Here is a 16,184-nt window from a genome sequence, read left to right on the forward strand (position 1 = left end):
TTATACATTTTTTTTCTATGTCGTCTTTGTATCATCCAACAGTTGTCATCCATCATGCTGACATCCCAACGACCCTGGTATCTTCTTTCTACATCTTTAACGTCTTGGTGGAACCGTTCACCCTGTTCCTCACTGTAGTCTCCAAGATTATTCGGGAACTGCTCAATATAGGAATTAAAAAATGTACCTTTAAACTCGTATTGCAGCCAAGGTTTCTGTAACTTTTAAGCATTTCCCTGACAATTTCTTTGTAGTTTGGATCCTTGACATTGTCTAAATGTTTTTAAATCACTTGTTTGAATGAAGTCTACGTCGAAAGTTCCACAATATTCATTACACGCCTGAAATCTTCATCTTTCATTAACGTTCTAATGTCAGGGCCTGTAAAGATGCTGTGTGTGTGTATATGTGGTGGTAGGCAGGGGTTAAAATGAGCCGGCACAGGGCAAAACTGTGTTGCATCTGTTGTATCTGGTTCCACCTTTGCCAGCTCACCTTGTAGTTGTTGTGTGTGCAATGTTCCTTTAGACAGTATGGTGTTTAGGCCCTATGTAAATTTCAGCTCCAGGCCCATCTGGACCTTAATCTGGCACTGGGCGGGGGCAAGTTTTATGATGAGAACTGAATTGCAACGTTCTTTACTACATACTGAATTCATTTAAGACGATGTTTTATAATAAATGTAGGCAGAATACATTTATTCCATTAATGAATATAAAAAAAGACATTCAGAACTAGAAAAACGTGATACGATATGTAAAATCGGGAGTCATTTTCGTGTTCAGAAGCCAAAAATCTATAAGTATCACATAAATTTGTTAAAGCTCTTTCATTGCAGTAATTTTCAGAGAAGTAATCTGCATTGTGAGTGGCTGAGCAGATCTATGTAGTATGTGGCTGCACACTACTTAGATCTGCCCAGTTGCAATGGTTTTGAATTGATAGTTATAAGTAGCTTCATATAATTAGAATCTGCAGCCTGCTACGCAGGAGCAATTAGCTTTATTATTTTTTTGTTTACATGTACATTAAGGTTGGTGACCTTGCGCGGAGAATATACACTTGTTTGACTATTAATGTTGATGTCTTTTGTGCGGTAGTCCGCCACCAAAACGTTAATAGTCCTAAACATACACTATATAAATTTGGAACCAATGAATTAGGGCGCCCCCTATTCATCCGAGATCCAGAGATCCTGACCTCCTGGAAGACGCCGGCAAAAGAATACCACGAGGATCGGGGTTACAGGTGCCTGTAGCACATCGCGGCTCCAAAGAAGAAACACTGACAGCTCACTGGACGCAAGAGAAGCAGACTGCCTAGCCCCGTACGGGATGAAGACACGTAAGCGCTCTTTTAGTCAAGTCTAACCCGATGCCATAGTACTCTAAGCGCTCTTCACCTATACCCTAAGCTACCGAACTTAAAAAGCCCCATAAAGCTGGGAGCCTTGAGAACGGACTTTGCGGACATTTGTAGGACTTTTGTTTTTACATATAGCACAAATTTGCATAACTATTTTATTATACATGTACAACTGAGGACCGAACTCCCTCATGTAATAAGTACATTGTACCAACTGTATTGAATATTGTAATTAACCATTGAGAGCGCGCTCATGTATTAAGGTATACCTGATGTTTAAACAGCATATATAATATATTCTAACATAGCAACAGTTATCCTATTTTCTCTGACGTCCTAGTGGATGCTGGGGACACCGTAAGGACCATGGGAATAGATGGGCTCCGCAGGAGACTGGGCACTCTAATAAGAAAGATTAGGTACTATCTGGTGTGCACTGGCTCCTCCCTCCATGCCCCTCCTCCAGACCTCAGTTAGATTTCTGTGCCTGGCCGAGCTGGATGCACACTAGGGGCTCTCCTGAGCTCCTAGAAAGAAAGTATATGTTAGGTTTTTTATTTTACAGTGAGACCTGCTGGCAACAGGCTCACTGCAACGAGGGACTAAGGGGAGAAGAAGCGAACCTACCTGCTTGCAGCTAGCTTGGGCTTCTTAGGCTACTGGACACCATTAGCTCCAGAGGGATCGACCGCAGGACCCGTCCTTGGTGTTCGTTCCCAGAGCCGCGCCGCCGTCCCCCTTACAGAGCCAGAAGCATGAAGATGGTCCGGAAAATCGGCGGCAGAAGACTTCAGTCTTCACCAAGGTAGCGCACAGCACTGCAGCTGTGCGCCATTGCTCCTCATACACACTTCACACTCCGGTCACTGAGGGTGCAGGGCGCTGGGGGGGGGGCGCCCTGAGCAGCAATAAAAACACCTTGGCTGGCAAAATAATCACAATATATAGCCCCAGAGGCTATATATGTGATAATTACCCCTGCCAGAATCCATAAAAAAGCGGGAGAAAAGTCAGTGAAAAAGGGGCGGAGCTATCTCCCTCGGCACACTGGCGCCATTTTCTCTTCACAGTGTAGCTGGAAGACAGCTCCCCAGGCTCTCCCCTGTAGTTTTCAGGCTCAAAGGGTTAAAAAGAGAGGGGGGGCACTACATTTAGGCGCAATATTGTTTGTACAAGCAGCTATTGGGGAAAATTCACTCAGTGATAGTGTTTATCCCTACATTATATAGCGCTCTGGTGTGTGCTGGCATACTCTCTCTCTGTCTCCCCAAAGGGCTGTGTGGGGTCCTGTCCTCAGTCAGAGCATTCCCTGTGTGTGTGCGGTGTGTCGGTACGGCTGTGTCGACATGTTTGATGAGGAGGCTTATGTGGAGGCGGAGCAGATGCCGATAAATGGGATGTCGCCCCCTGTGGGCCGACACCAGAGTGGATGGATAGGTGGAAGGTATTAACCGACAGTGTCAACTCCTTACATAAAAGGCTGGATGACGTAACAGCTATGGGACAGCCGGCTTCTCAGCCCGCGCCTGCCCAGGCGTCTCAAAGGCCATCAGGGGCTCAAAAACGCCCGCTTCCTCAGATGGCAGACACAGATGTCGACACGGAGTCTGAGTCCAGTGTCGACGAGGTTGAGACATATACACAATCCACTAGGAACATCCGTTACATGATCCCGGCAATAAAAAATGTGTTACACATTTCTGACATTAACCCAAGTACCACTAAAAAAGGGTTTTATGTTTGGGGAGAAAAAGCAGGCAGTGTTTTATTCCCCCATCAAATGAGTGAATGAAGTGTGAAAAAGCGTGGGTTCCCCCGATAAGAAACTGGTAATTTCTAAAAAGTTACTGATGGCGTACCTTTTCCCGCCAGAGGATAAGTTACGCTGGGAGATATCCCCTAGGGTGGATAAGGCGCTCACACGTTTGTCAAAAAAGGTGGCACTGCCGTCTTAGGATACGGCCACTTTGAAGGTACCTGCTGATAAAAAGCAGGAGGCTATCCTGAAGTCTGTATTTACACACTCAGGTACTAGACTGAGACCTGCAGATAGTGCGGCTGCAGCGTGGTCTGTAACCCTGTCAAACAGGGATACTATTTTGCGAACATAAGACGTCGTCTTATATATGAGGGATGCACAGAGGGATATTTTGCCGGCTGGCATCCAGAATTAATGCAATGTCCATTCTGTCGGGAGGGTATTAGAGACCCGACACTGGACAGGTGATGCTGACTTTAAAAGGCACATAGAGCCTTATAAGGGTGAGGAATTGTTTGGGGATGGTCTCTGGGACCTCGTATCCACAGCAACAGCTGGGAAGACATTTTTTTACCTCAGGTTTCCGCACAGCCTAAGAAAGCACTGTATTATCAGGTACAGTCCTTTCGGCTTCAGAAAAGCAAGCGGGTCAAAGGCGCTTCCTTTCTGCACAGAGACGAGGGAAGAGGGAAAAAGCTGCACCAGTCAGCCAGTTCCCAGAATCAAAATTCTTCCTCCGCTTCCTCTGAGTCCACCGCATGACGCGGGGGCTCCACAGGCGTAGCCAGGTACGGTGGGGGGCCGCCTCAAAAATGTCAGCGATCAGTGGGCTCGCTCACAGGTGGATCCCTGGATCCTTCAAGTAGTATCTCAGGGGTACAGGCTGGAATTCGAGGCGTCTCCCCCCCGCCGTTTCCTCAAATCTGCCTTGCCGACAACTCCCTCAGGCAGGGAGGCTGTGCTAGAGGCAATTCACAAGCTGTATTCCCAGCAGGTGATAGTCAAGGTGCCCCTACTTCAACAAGGACGGGGTTACTATTCCACACTGTTTGTGGTACCGAAACCGGACGGTTCGGTGAGACCCATTTTAAATTTGAAGTACTTGAACACATACATAAAAAAATTCAAGTTCAAGATGGAATCGCTCAGGGCGGTTATTGCAAGCCTGGAGGAGGGGGATTACATGGTATCCCTGGACATCAAGGATGCTTACCTACATGTCCCCATTTACCATCCTCACCAGGAGTACCTCAGATTTGTGGTACAGGATTGCCATTACCAATTCCAAACACTGCCGTTTGGACTGTCCACGGCACCGAGGGTCTTTACCAAGGTAATGGCAGAAATGATGATACTCCTTCGAAAAAAGGGAGTTTTTAATTATCCCGTACTTGGACGATCTCCTTATAAATGCGAGTTCCATGGAGCAGTTGTTGGTCGGAGTAGCACTATCTCGGGAAGTGTTACAACAGCACGGATGGATTCTATACATTCCAAAGTCACAGCTGGTTCCTACCACACGCCTGCTGTTCCTGGGGATGGTTCTGGACACAGAACAGAAAAAAGTGTTTCTCCCGCGGGAGAAAGCCAAGGAGCTGTCATCTCTAGTCAGAGACCTCCTGAAACCAAAACAGGTATCGGTGCATCACTGCACACGAGTCCTGGGAAAAATGGTAGCTTCTTACGAAGCAAAATTCCATTCGGCAGGTTCCATGCAAGAACCTTTCAGTGGGACCACTTGGAGAAGTGGTCGGAATCGCATCTTCAGATGCATCGGCTGATAACCCTGTCTCCAAGGACCAGGGTATCTCTACTGTGGTGGCTGCAGAGTGCTCATCTTCAAGAGGGCCGAAGATTCGGCATACAGGACTGGGTCCTGGTAACCACGGATGCCAGCCTTCGATACTGGGGGGCAGTCACACAGGGAAGAAATTTCCAAGGACTTTGGTCAAGTCAGGAGTCGTCCCTACACATAAATAGGAACTGAGGGCCATTTACAATGCCCTAAGTCTGGCAAGGCCTCTGCTTCAAAACCAGCCGGTACTGATCCAATCAGACAACATCACGGCAATCGCCCATGTAAACCGACAGGGCGGCATAAGAAGCAGGATGGCGATGGCAGAAGCCACAAGGATTCTCCGATGGGCGGAAACTCACGTCTTAGCACTGTCAGCAGTGTTCATTCCGGGAGTGGACAACTGGGAAGCAGACTTCCTCAGCAGACACGACCGACACCCGGGAGAGTGGGGACTTCATCCAGAAGTCTTCCAACTGTTGGTAAACCGTTGGGAAAGGCCACAGGTGGACATTATGGCGTCCCGCCTAAACAAAAAACTAGATATTGCGCCAGGTCAAGGGACCCTCAGGCAATAGCTGTGGACGCTCTAGTGACACCGTGGGTGTACCAGTCGGTTTATGTATTCCCTCCTCTGCCTCTCATACCAAAGGTACTGAGAATAATAAGAAAACGAGGAGTAAGAACGATACTCGTGGTTCCGGATGGGCCAAGAAGAGCTTGGTACCCAGAACTTTAAGAAATAATATCAGAGGACCCATGGCCTCTACCGCTCAGACAGGATCTGCTACAGCAGGGGCCCTGTCTGTTTCAAGACTTACCGCGGCTGCGTTGGACGGCATGGCGGTTGAATTCCGGATCCTAAAGCAAAAGGGCATTCCGGAGGAAGTCATTCCTACGCTGATAAAAGCCAGTAAAGAAGTAACCGCAAACCATTATCACCGTATTTGGCGAAAATATGTTGCGTGGTGTGAGGCCAGGAAGGCCCCAACAGAGGAATTTCAGCGGGGTCGTTTTCTGCACTTCCTACAGTCAGGAGTGACTATGGGCCTAAATTTGGGTTCCATTAAGGTCCAGATTTCGGCTCTGTCGATTTTCTTCCAGAAAGAACTGGCTTCACTGCCTGGAGTTCAGACATTTGTAAAGGGAGTGCTACATATTCAGCACCTTTTTTTGTGCCTTCTGCGGCACCTTGGGATCTCAACGTGGTGTTGAGTTTCTTAAAATCACATTGGTTTGAGCCACTTAAAACTGTGGATTTGAAATATCTCACGTGGAAAGTGGTCATGTTATTGGCCTTGGCTTCGGCCAGGCGTGTGTCAGAATTGGCGTCATGTAAAAGCCCTTATCTGATTTTCCATATGGATAAGGCAGAATTGAGGACTCGTCCCCAGTTTCTCCCTAAGGTGGTATCAGCTTTTCACTTGAACCAACCTATTGTAGTGCCTGCGGCTACTAGGGACTTGGAAGATTCCAAGTTACTGGACGTAGTCAGGGCCTTAAAAATTTATATTTCCAGGACGGCTGGAGTCAGGAAAACTGACTAGTTTTTTATCCTGTAGGCACCCAACAAAATAGGTGCTCCTGCTTCTAAGCAGACTATTGCTCGCTGAATTTGTAGCACAATACAGCTGGAGCATTCTGCGGCTGGATTGCTGCATCCTAAATCAGTAACAGCCCATTCCACGAGGAAAGTGGGCTCATCTTGGGCGGCTGCCCGAGGGGTCTCGGCTTTACAACTTTGCCGAGCTGCAACTTGGTCAGGGGCAAACACGTTTGCTAAATTCTACAAATTTGATACCCTGGCTGAGGAGGACCTTGAGTTCTCTCATTCGGTGCTGCAGAGTCATCCGCTCTCTCCCGCCCGTTTGGGAGCTTTGGTATAATCCCCATGGTCCTTACGGAGTCCCCAGCATCCACTAGGACGTCAGAGAAAATAAGATTTTACTCACCGGTAAATCTATTTCTCGTAGTCCGTAGTGGATGCTGGGCGCCCATCCCAAGTGCGGATTGTCTGCAATACTTGTATATAGTTATTGCCTAACTAAAGGGTTATTGTTGAGCCATCTGTTGAGAGGCTCAGTTATATTTCATACTGTTAACTGGGTATAGTATCACGAGTTATACGGTGTGATTGGTGTGGCTGGTATGAGTCTTACCCGGGATTCAAAATCCTTCCTTATTGTGTCAGCTCTTCCGGGCACAGTATCCTAACTGAGGTCTGGAGGAGGAGCCAGTGCACACCAGATAGTACCTAATCTTTCTTTTAGAGTGCCCAGTTTCCTGCGGAGCCCGTCTATTCCCATGGTCCTTACGGAGTCCCCAGCATCCACTACGGACTACGAGAAATAGATTTACCGGTGAGTAAAATCTTATTAAACCACCTTTTATTCTAAACACAATTTTTATTCATTTATTCAGCACACTCCTCATTCTTTATATACTGTCTACTTTAATATATGATTGACACAACTATTTACCTATAATTCACAAAAGGTCACTTTTTGCACAGAAAAAACTATAGTGACCTATCCAGTAGCGCCAGAGGTTCGTTTTCCCTTCCCACTCATTGTCTGCTTGTAGCTGTGCAGAATGTTTACTTCTGTCCTTCTACACTACTCTCTGCCCCAGCTGCTGCAACACCTCTTTCTGCCCCAGCTTCTGCAGCACCTCTCTCTGTCCCAGCTGCTGCAGCTGAGTAACATGTATAAGCGGCTCTACTGTGGTGTAACGTGTATAAACAGCTCTACTGTGGCATAACATGTATAAGGGACTCTACTGTGTGGCGTAACGTGTATAAGGGGCTTTACTGTGTGGTGTAACATGTATAACGGGCTCTACTGTGTGGCGTAATGTGACTAATGGACACTACTTTGGTGTAATGTGAATAACAGACAATACTATAAGGTGCAATCTAAATTGGTACTATTCTGTGGCCACACCCATTTCCCATGAAGCCAGGCCCCTATATTTCTGGTGCGCACCTGTCACCAATTTAGGATTTTTTTAATATTTTTTTTCTTTTGAAATGTAACATGGCCCCAACTTTGTACAGGGGAGGGGGCACCGAAACATACCCTTGCTCCGGGCACCATGGCATCTAGCTACATCTCTGTGTGTTCAAACTGAAATCTAAATTGCAGTGTAGCAATAAAGCAGCCAGTATTTACCCTGCATAGAAACAATATAACCCACCCAAATCTAACTCTCTCTACAAATGTTATATTTGCCACACCTGCAGTGCACAAGGTTTTGCCCAACTGCTAACAAATTTGCTGCTGCAATCAACTCTGAATTACCCCCTATGTCTTGTATTTTCTTGTGTTTAGAATTGTTGTTCTTCACGTCAGCTTGGCCTAGTTGGTACAAAAGATTCTATTCTCTAAAACACAAGTCCTGTTAGACATATCTGTTTGAATGTGCTCCTCAAGAATAAAGATTTTAGCCCAATTATTTAGGTTCATTGGGTAAGCCGTAAGATTCTCCTTTAAGCACATTGCTTAGGGACTTGTCCACAATATGGACAATTCTTCAGTGAATCATCAATTTATTTTATTTAATGCCTGAGTTACCGTGAACAAGGTAAATGTTGATACAAAGTGTTATGGCAGTCACTTTAACAATGTTTTGTTCAATGCATGGACACGATTTCTTTTACCTCCCTAGGGGCGGGAGGGGGGGGGGGGGGGGCGGGAGTAGGAACCAACTCTTGAAGTTAATGGTTCTCTATCTCCTTTGACAGGACACTGAGCTCCTGAGGGTTCTGATCGCAAGCTCATGAGGCGACCGCTCACTCCCGCAGCACGGTCGCCACTGCCTAACAGAGCCAGAAGAAAGAAGAGTGGTGAGTATAGCGCTGGTGGCCCGGATAGCGGGTCGCCGGCGGGTATGGCGGCACCAGGGTGGGAGCACAGCTCTGACAGGCTGCGCTCCGGCAGGCTCAGCAACACACTGTGTGAGTGCTTGAGGGACGTTCTGGGCCAGCGCTATTCACCCTAAAATGGTCACTTGGCTAACAGGGCCAGTATAAACAACTTAATGTGGGAAGACGCGTGCCATTGCAAGGGGCGGGGCTTCCTCTTAAGAGCGGATCCAGCACTAACCAGCGCCATTTTCTCCCTGCTGATCATAGGAAAGAGATGCTGACAGGGACACTGCCCTCCAGGGGGGGAGGAGGATGGGGGGAGGGGGAGTGTTGGTAACAGTACTAACTACCCCATTAAGGTTAGTTAGTCCGCGCCGGGCTTTTATAATAATAACTGCCCACTGAGGTGCTATGCGGCTGGCTTCTTGTACTTTGTGACTCTCTGAAGGTACTCTGGGGGAATCTGTGTCTGACATTTTCCTGTGTGTGTAAGTGTGTATATCTCACATTACCATGTCTAAGGACTCTGTGTCCTGTGCTGCAGAGTGTGTATCTTCTCCTGAAGAGTGTATTCCATGCACTCAGGACTGTAGTGTGCTTTCCCAGCCCTCTGAATCTGAACCCCCATGGGTGGATTCTTTAAGGGGAATGATATCCCTGATTTCAACAAGGATGTTGCATACTGAGAAAAAAACAGTTTTTGAGAAAATCTGTGGAGGGTTTGACATACTCAACTCCCAATGCTGCGTCTACCTACCCATAAAAACGTACACTTGCCCAGATAATGCAAGTTGAGACTGATACCGACTCTGATACAGGGGATGGTGATGGGGATTTGCAAGGGGGGATGCATCACTTGCTAAGGGGTGCAACTAATGATTGAAGCCAGTAGGGATAATTTACATATTTCTGAGAAAATACCTGAGCAGGTAAAGGAATCTTTTTTTTTTTTTACAGAAAGAAATCCTCGCTTACCTTCCCGGCTTCTAAGGAATTAAACTCTGTTTGAAAAATCCTGGGAAAACCCGGATAAAAATTTCCAGATCCCAAAAAGGGTTCTCCTTGCTTTCACTTTCCCTGAAGAGGACAAAGTGGGAAAACCCCCCTATAGTAGACGCTTCTGTATCTAGTTTGTCAAAGGTGGTTTTACCTGTCCCTGGTTCAACCGCTTTAAAAGAGCCGGCTGACTGCAATATTGAGACTACGCTCAAATCACTATACACAGCTACAGGCGTAGCTTTAGGGCCCACCATTGCTTGTGCGTGGATTTCTAAGGCCATAGTAAAGTGGTCAGGCACGTTACTAGAGGACTTAGATACTATGGATGGGAGTGATATTGAATTGTTTGTCACATAAAGGATTCTGCAGGTTTTATGGTGGAGGCCATGAAAGATCATGGCATGCTGAATGCAAGGGTTACTTCCATGGCAGTCTTGGCACGCTGAGGACTCTTGCTACGTCAATGGACTGCGGATGCAGAATCGAAGAAAAGTGTGGAGAACCTACCCTTCACAGGTCAGGCTCTGTTTGGGGACGCATTGGATGCTTGGATCTCCACAGCAACTGTGGGTAAGTCAACCTTTCTTCCCTCAGCAGCACCACCGGCTAGGAAATCTTATCCTATCCTACACTGCAGTCCTTTCGGACCGCAATAGTTAAAAAGTCCAAACCCCCTTCCACTTTCTTTAGAGGAGGTCGGGAAAAATCCATAAAAACATGCACCAACAGGTTCTCAGGAACAGAAACCAGGTCCTGCTTTCTCTAAGTCTTCAGCATGACGGTAGACCTCCCAGCCTGGAAGTAGGACAGGTGGGGGCAAGGCTAAAGGATTTCAGTCACATCTGGGCGTCATCATGCCTAGATCCCTGGGTAAACAAGATTGTTGTCCAGGGGTACGGACTGGAGTTTCCAGTACTCCCACCTCACAGATTCTTCAAATCAAGCTTACCAGCTTCGCTGACAAAAAGTGCTTTCCTACAGGAAGCCATTCAAAAATTGGTTCAAACAAATGTAATTGTTCCAGTTCCACCTCACCTACTACACAAGGGTTATTACTCAAACCTGTTTGTGGTACTGAAACCAGACTGTTTGAGGCCGATATTAAACCTAAAGTCATTGAACCCCCTACTTGAGGAAATTCAAATTCATGATGGAGTCTCTGAGAGTGGTGATCTCAGGTCTGGAGGAGGGGGAATTCCTGGTATCCCTGGATATGAAGGATGCATACCTTCATGTTCCGAACTGGCCGCCTCACCAGGCTTATCTAAGTTTTGCGCTGCTGGACTGTCCCTATCAGTTCCAGGCACTGCCATCTGGCTTCTCCACAGCACCGAGGGTGTTCACCAAGGTCATGGCAGAGACGATGCCACTCCTCCGCAAGCAGGAAGTGAACATAATTCCATATCTGGACGATCTGCTGATAAAAGCATCTTCAAGGGAGAATCTGTTACAGAACATTACTCTTTCAACTCGACTACTCCAGGATCGTGGGTGGATCCTGAACCTTCCAAAGTCACATTTGGAGCCGACAAGGAGACTGTCCTTCCTGGGGATGATTCTTAAAACGGAAGTGCAGAGTGTGTTTCTACCGGTGGAGAAAGCGTTAGTGATCCAATCAATGGTCCGGGACGTCCTGCTGCCAGCCTGAGTATCGATTCATCAGTGCATTCGCCTTCTGGGGAGGATGGTTGCCTCCTACAAGGCTCTACAGTATGGAAGATTCCATGCATGGTCCTTCCAACTGGATCTCCTGGACAATTGGTCAGGATCACATCCTCACATGCACCATCGAATACGCCTGTCGCCGAAAGCCAGAATTTCACTCCTCTGGTGGCTGCAAACTTCTCACCTTCTTGAGGGCCGCAGGTTCGGGATTCAGAATTCGATTCTTCCAACAACGGATGTAAGCCTCAGAGGTTGGGGAACAGTCACTCACCCAAGGGGAAAACTTCCAAGGAAAGTGGTCAAGTCTGGAATCCATCCTTCAGATAAACATTCTGGAACTAAGTGCCGTATACAATGGCCTTCTGCAAGCGGCACGTCTTCTGCAAGATCAGGCCATTCAGGTTCAGTCGGACAATGTAACTACAGTGTCCTACATAAACCGACAGGACGGAACAAAGAGCAGAGCGGCAATGTCAGAGGTAACAAGAATCCTCCTCTGGGCAGAAAAGCACGTGGTGGCGCTGTCAGTAATCTTCATTCCGGGAGTGTACAACTGGGAAGCGGACTTCCTCAGCAGACACGAGCTCCATCCAGGAGAATGGGGCCTCCACCCGGAGGTATTCGCAGAGGTGACAAGCCGATGGGGTGTCCCTCAGACAGTCATGATGGCCTCTTGCCACAACAAGAAGCTTCGGAGGTACTGTTCCAGGTTGAGAGACCTGCAAGCAGTGGCGGTAGACGCACTGCTGACTCTGTGGGTGTTCCACTTAGTGTATGTGTTCCCTCCACTTCCACTCATCCCAAGGATTCTCACACTAATAAAAAGAACAAGAGTTCAGGCGATCCTCATTGCTCCAGACTGGCCAAGAAGGGCTTGATACGCGGATCTTCTGGAATTACCCCTGGAGGATCCAAGGCCTCTTCCTCTTCGCGAGGGCCTTCTTCAACACGGGCCGTTCACTTATCAAGACTTACCGTGGCTACGTTTGACGGCATGAAGGTTGAACGCCAGATCTTAGCTCGGAAGGGCATTCCGAGAGAAGTCATTCCTACCCTGATACAGGCTAGGAAGGTAGTAACGTCTAAACATTAACATCGGATTTGGAAAAAGTATGTGTCTTGGTGTGAATCCAAGAAGTTTCCTACGGTGGAGTTTCAACTGGGACAGTTTCTCCTCTTTCTAGAAGCAGGTGTGGATGTGGGCCTACGCATGGGCTCCATTAAAGTCCAGATTTCGGCCTTGTCCATTTTCTTCCAGAAACAATTTGCTGCTTTCCCTGAGGGTCAGACATTCCTGAAAGGGGTTCTGCACATCCAACCTCCCTTTGTGCCTCCCACGGCACCTTGGGATCTTAATGTGGTGCTGCAGTTCCTGCAATCGGATTGGTTCAAGCCTTTACAGGAGGTGGACGTCAAGTTTCTTATTTGGAAGGCGGTCACACTGTTAGCATTGGCATCTGCTAGACGTTTGATAGAATTGAGGGCATTGTCATGCAAGAGCCCCGACTTGATTTTCTGTGAAGATAGAGCTGAGCTTTTGCTTGTCCTCTATGATCCCAACAAGGTTGGGTGTCCTGCTTCTAAGCAGACAATTTGTCGCTGGGTCAGGTGTACTATCCAGCATGCTTATTCTACGGCAGGCTTGCCGTGTCCAAAATCTGTTAATGCCCACTCTACTCGTAAAGTGGGTTTATTCCTGGGCGGCTGCCCGGGGTGTCTCGGGTTTTCAGCTTTGCCGAGCAGCTACTTGGTCAGGGTCGAACACGTTTGCTAAGTTCTACAAGTTCGATTCTTTGGCCTCCTGAGGACCTAAAGTTTGGTCAGTCTGCTCTACAGGAACCTCAGCACTCTCCCTCCCGTACTGGTAGCTTTGGTACATCCCCATGGTACAAAATTTGCACCCCAGCATCCTCTAGGACAGAGGTTCTCAAACTTGGTCCTCGTGGGCCCACACAGTGCATGTTTTGCAGGTCTCCTCACAGAATCACAAGTGAAATAATTAGCTCCACCTGTGGACCTTTTAAAATGTGTCAGTGAGTAATTAATATACCTGTGCACCTGCTGGGTTACCTGCAAAACATGCACTGTGTGGGCCCACGAGGACCAAGTTTGAGAACCTCTGCTCTAGGACGTAAGAGAAAATAGGATTTTAATTACCTACCGTTAAATCCTTTTCTCGTAGTCCGTAGAGGATGCTGGGCGCCCGCCCAGTGCTTCGTATTCCTGCATTGTTACTTGGTTAAGTATTGTTGGTTCAGTCGTTGCTGAATCGTTTCAAGTTGGTTAGCTTGGCTTTCCTGTTATGTGTGAGCTGGTGTGAATCTCACCACTATCTGTGTATTTCCTTCTCTCAAAGTATGTCCGTCTCCTCGGGCACAGTTTCTAGACTGAGTCTGGTAGGAGGGACATAGAGGGAGGAGCCAGCCCACACTATTTAAACTCTTAAAGTGCCCATGGCTCCTAGTGGACCCGTCTATACCCCATGGTACTAATGTGGACCCCAGCATCCTCTACAGACTACAAGAAAAGGATTTACCGGTAAGTAATTAAAATCCTATTTTTAAAATGTGCCTTTTGTAGTTGTTGATATTTTATATTCCTATTGCACAACATTGTCATTTTCATGCAAATTTTTGTAAAATGTTATGATTTTGTTTGCCATTTAATTTTCTTCAAATTGCAGCTGAAAATGGATAAAGCGGATTTCAACCATTTTGACAAGCTTCTCTTTGAACTAGGTATGTAGGCTATGTCAAACAGCTGTCCTTGTTTGAGTGTGTGTGTGTGTGTGTGTGTGTGTATGTATGTATGTATGTGTGTGTATGTGTGTATATATATATATATATATATATATATGTATATATATATGTATATATACATACAATGAGAGTATGGCGCCACAGGTGAGTGTGGGTAGAAATAATTAAATGGTATTACCACTGTACAGGCACTCCCTTGTTCATATAGGGTGTCAGCTAACCCCTAAGTATTCAGCATGGGTAAGATGCCTTATTAGCTAAAATGGGAGAGGGGGATAGGGGTATCAGCGACCGACAGTGTCTGTTCAAATATGTATAACTATGAAGATAGGCAGGATATGTAGAGGTATATGTCTATACGATTGATGTATAATTCCGAAAAAGGGTTATATATTTGCTTCAATGACATATGTGACAATGTTATTAATTTATTTTATGTGAATAAATATTCTTTTTAAACATTGTATTGTGAATTCTAAGACGATATAGCTCCCATGAGAATCCCCTACACCTTTTATATTTTTATCTTAATACCTAGTCTGGCAGAAGGTATTTCTTAGTGGTGCAGCTTGGGGTATAGCGCAATTGAAGGTTCAATTTGGTATTTCACTATATATATATATATATATATATATATATATATATATATATATATATATATATATATATATATATATATATATATATTTTTTTTTTAGCACTCTTCAGACTTTCAGTTTAACAAAAAACGACATAGTGACAGTTTATTCACAATAAAAGCAGAGGAGAAATAGTTCCTGCTTCTCTTCTGCTCTTCTTGCTACCTACACTTTGTTGCTTTGCTACATTGGCTGTACACCTTGAGAAAGGTCCCGGTTGGGACCGAAATGTCGGTGATACCGTTCTATTGGTATGTGAAAATCATTTTTTCTATTTTGTCAATAAACTGTCACGTTTGTTTTTTGATAAACAAAGTCTGGAGAGTGTTATCATTCCCATACGTGGGGATCTCTGCACTGTACTATGGGTTGCCCACTATTGTGGGTATGGATCGTATTTGGCACCCCAGCTTTTACTCATTTGGGTGAGAGTGTGGGATTTTGTGTGTGTGTGTATATGTATTTATGTAAGTGTATATATGTACGTAATATTTTCTTTAGTATTTCAGAATGAACAAGAATCACAGAATAAGGAAAATATTAACGAACTTATACAACGTAAGTCAAAACAATTTCTAAGAATTAGCAAAGATCAGCTTTAAAGTGTATTCATAATTGAACTTGGCTACTTATGAGAAAATATGCTTCTGCACACCTGTATTTAGGTGTGGGTAGAGCAAAGTTAAGACAGTGATCATTATTAACTATAAATGTTGCACCCAGTTATGTAATTGCAAAATGTACTACTTGTAGCTACTGTCTTCTAGATCTGTGAGTTTAGAACCTCTTAAAGGAACATGCTGACTAGCATTTGCAGACTCTAATTGTACTGCACTTGCATGTTAATACCTTTTTTTCTAAGTCTCACAGCTCTAGATGATTGCAAGTGCACGATACATGCAATTGTAAATATGGGTATAAGTTTTGCACCAAGATCTATTTTTGCATGATGCACAATTTAAGATATTGCAGTCAGGCCTTTTTTCTTTGAGTGATAGTGTTACTTGCACACTTGAGTTGTTCTTACTAGACCATTGTTAAAAAAGACTTAAGAATCTGACAAGCAGCAAGTATTTATCTGAAAAAACTTAGTGTGAATACGCTAAACAGCTAAGATCTGATATTACATTACTGCAGTATGGTGCTGGCAATCTATTTTCAATGTGTTACTAAAGGATATGCCTTTTGCATTATTCCATTAAGAAATATGTTATAGATTCATAGGGCTCTATGCAAATATAACTTTATATAGCTTGCGCTGTATGTGGAATACTCTACATACTGTACTTTAGTAAACACCACGGTTATGTCATCTGTCTGAAAGGTTGCTGGAAAATCT

The 16,184-nt window shown here is 45.6% G+C and overlaps 1 protein-coding gene across 16 annotated transcripts in view; it reads left to right on the forward strand.

Annotated features, from left to right (window-relative positions):
- Positions 1-16,184, forward strand: part of LOC134980775 (protein SIX6OS1-like) — a 987,982-nt gene that overhangs the window by 248,259 nt on the left and 723,539 nt on the right. For 8 of the 16 annotated variants that reach the window (XM_063947742.1, XM_063947731.1, XM_063947730.1 and 5 more), the window contains 2 exons: positions 14,132-14,186; positions 15,347-15,403. In XM_063947742.1, coding sequence (XP_063803812.1) covers positions 15,356-15,403 — 48 coding nt within the window. In that variant the 5' untranslated portion in view covers positions 14,132-14,186; positions 15,347-15,355. The other 8 variants (XM_063947739.1, XM_063947733.1, XM_063947735.1 and 5 more) reach the window with 3 other exon arrangements.

The sequence above is a fragment of the Pseudophryne corroboree genome, chromosome 12 (genome assembly GCF_028390025.1).
Source record: "Pseudophryne corroboree isolate aPseCor3 chromosome 12, aPseCor3.hap2, whole genome shotgun sequence".
In the NCBI taxonomy this organism is placed as follows: Eukaryota; Metazoa; Chordata; class Amphibia; order Anura; family Myobatrachidae; genus Pseudophryne; species Pseudophryne corroboree.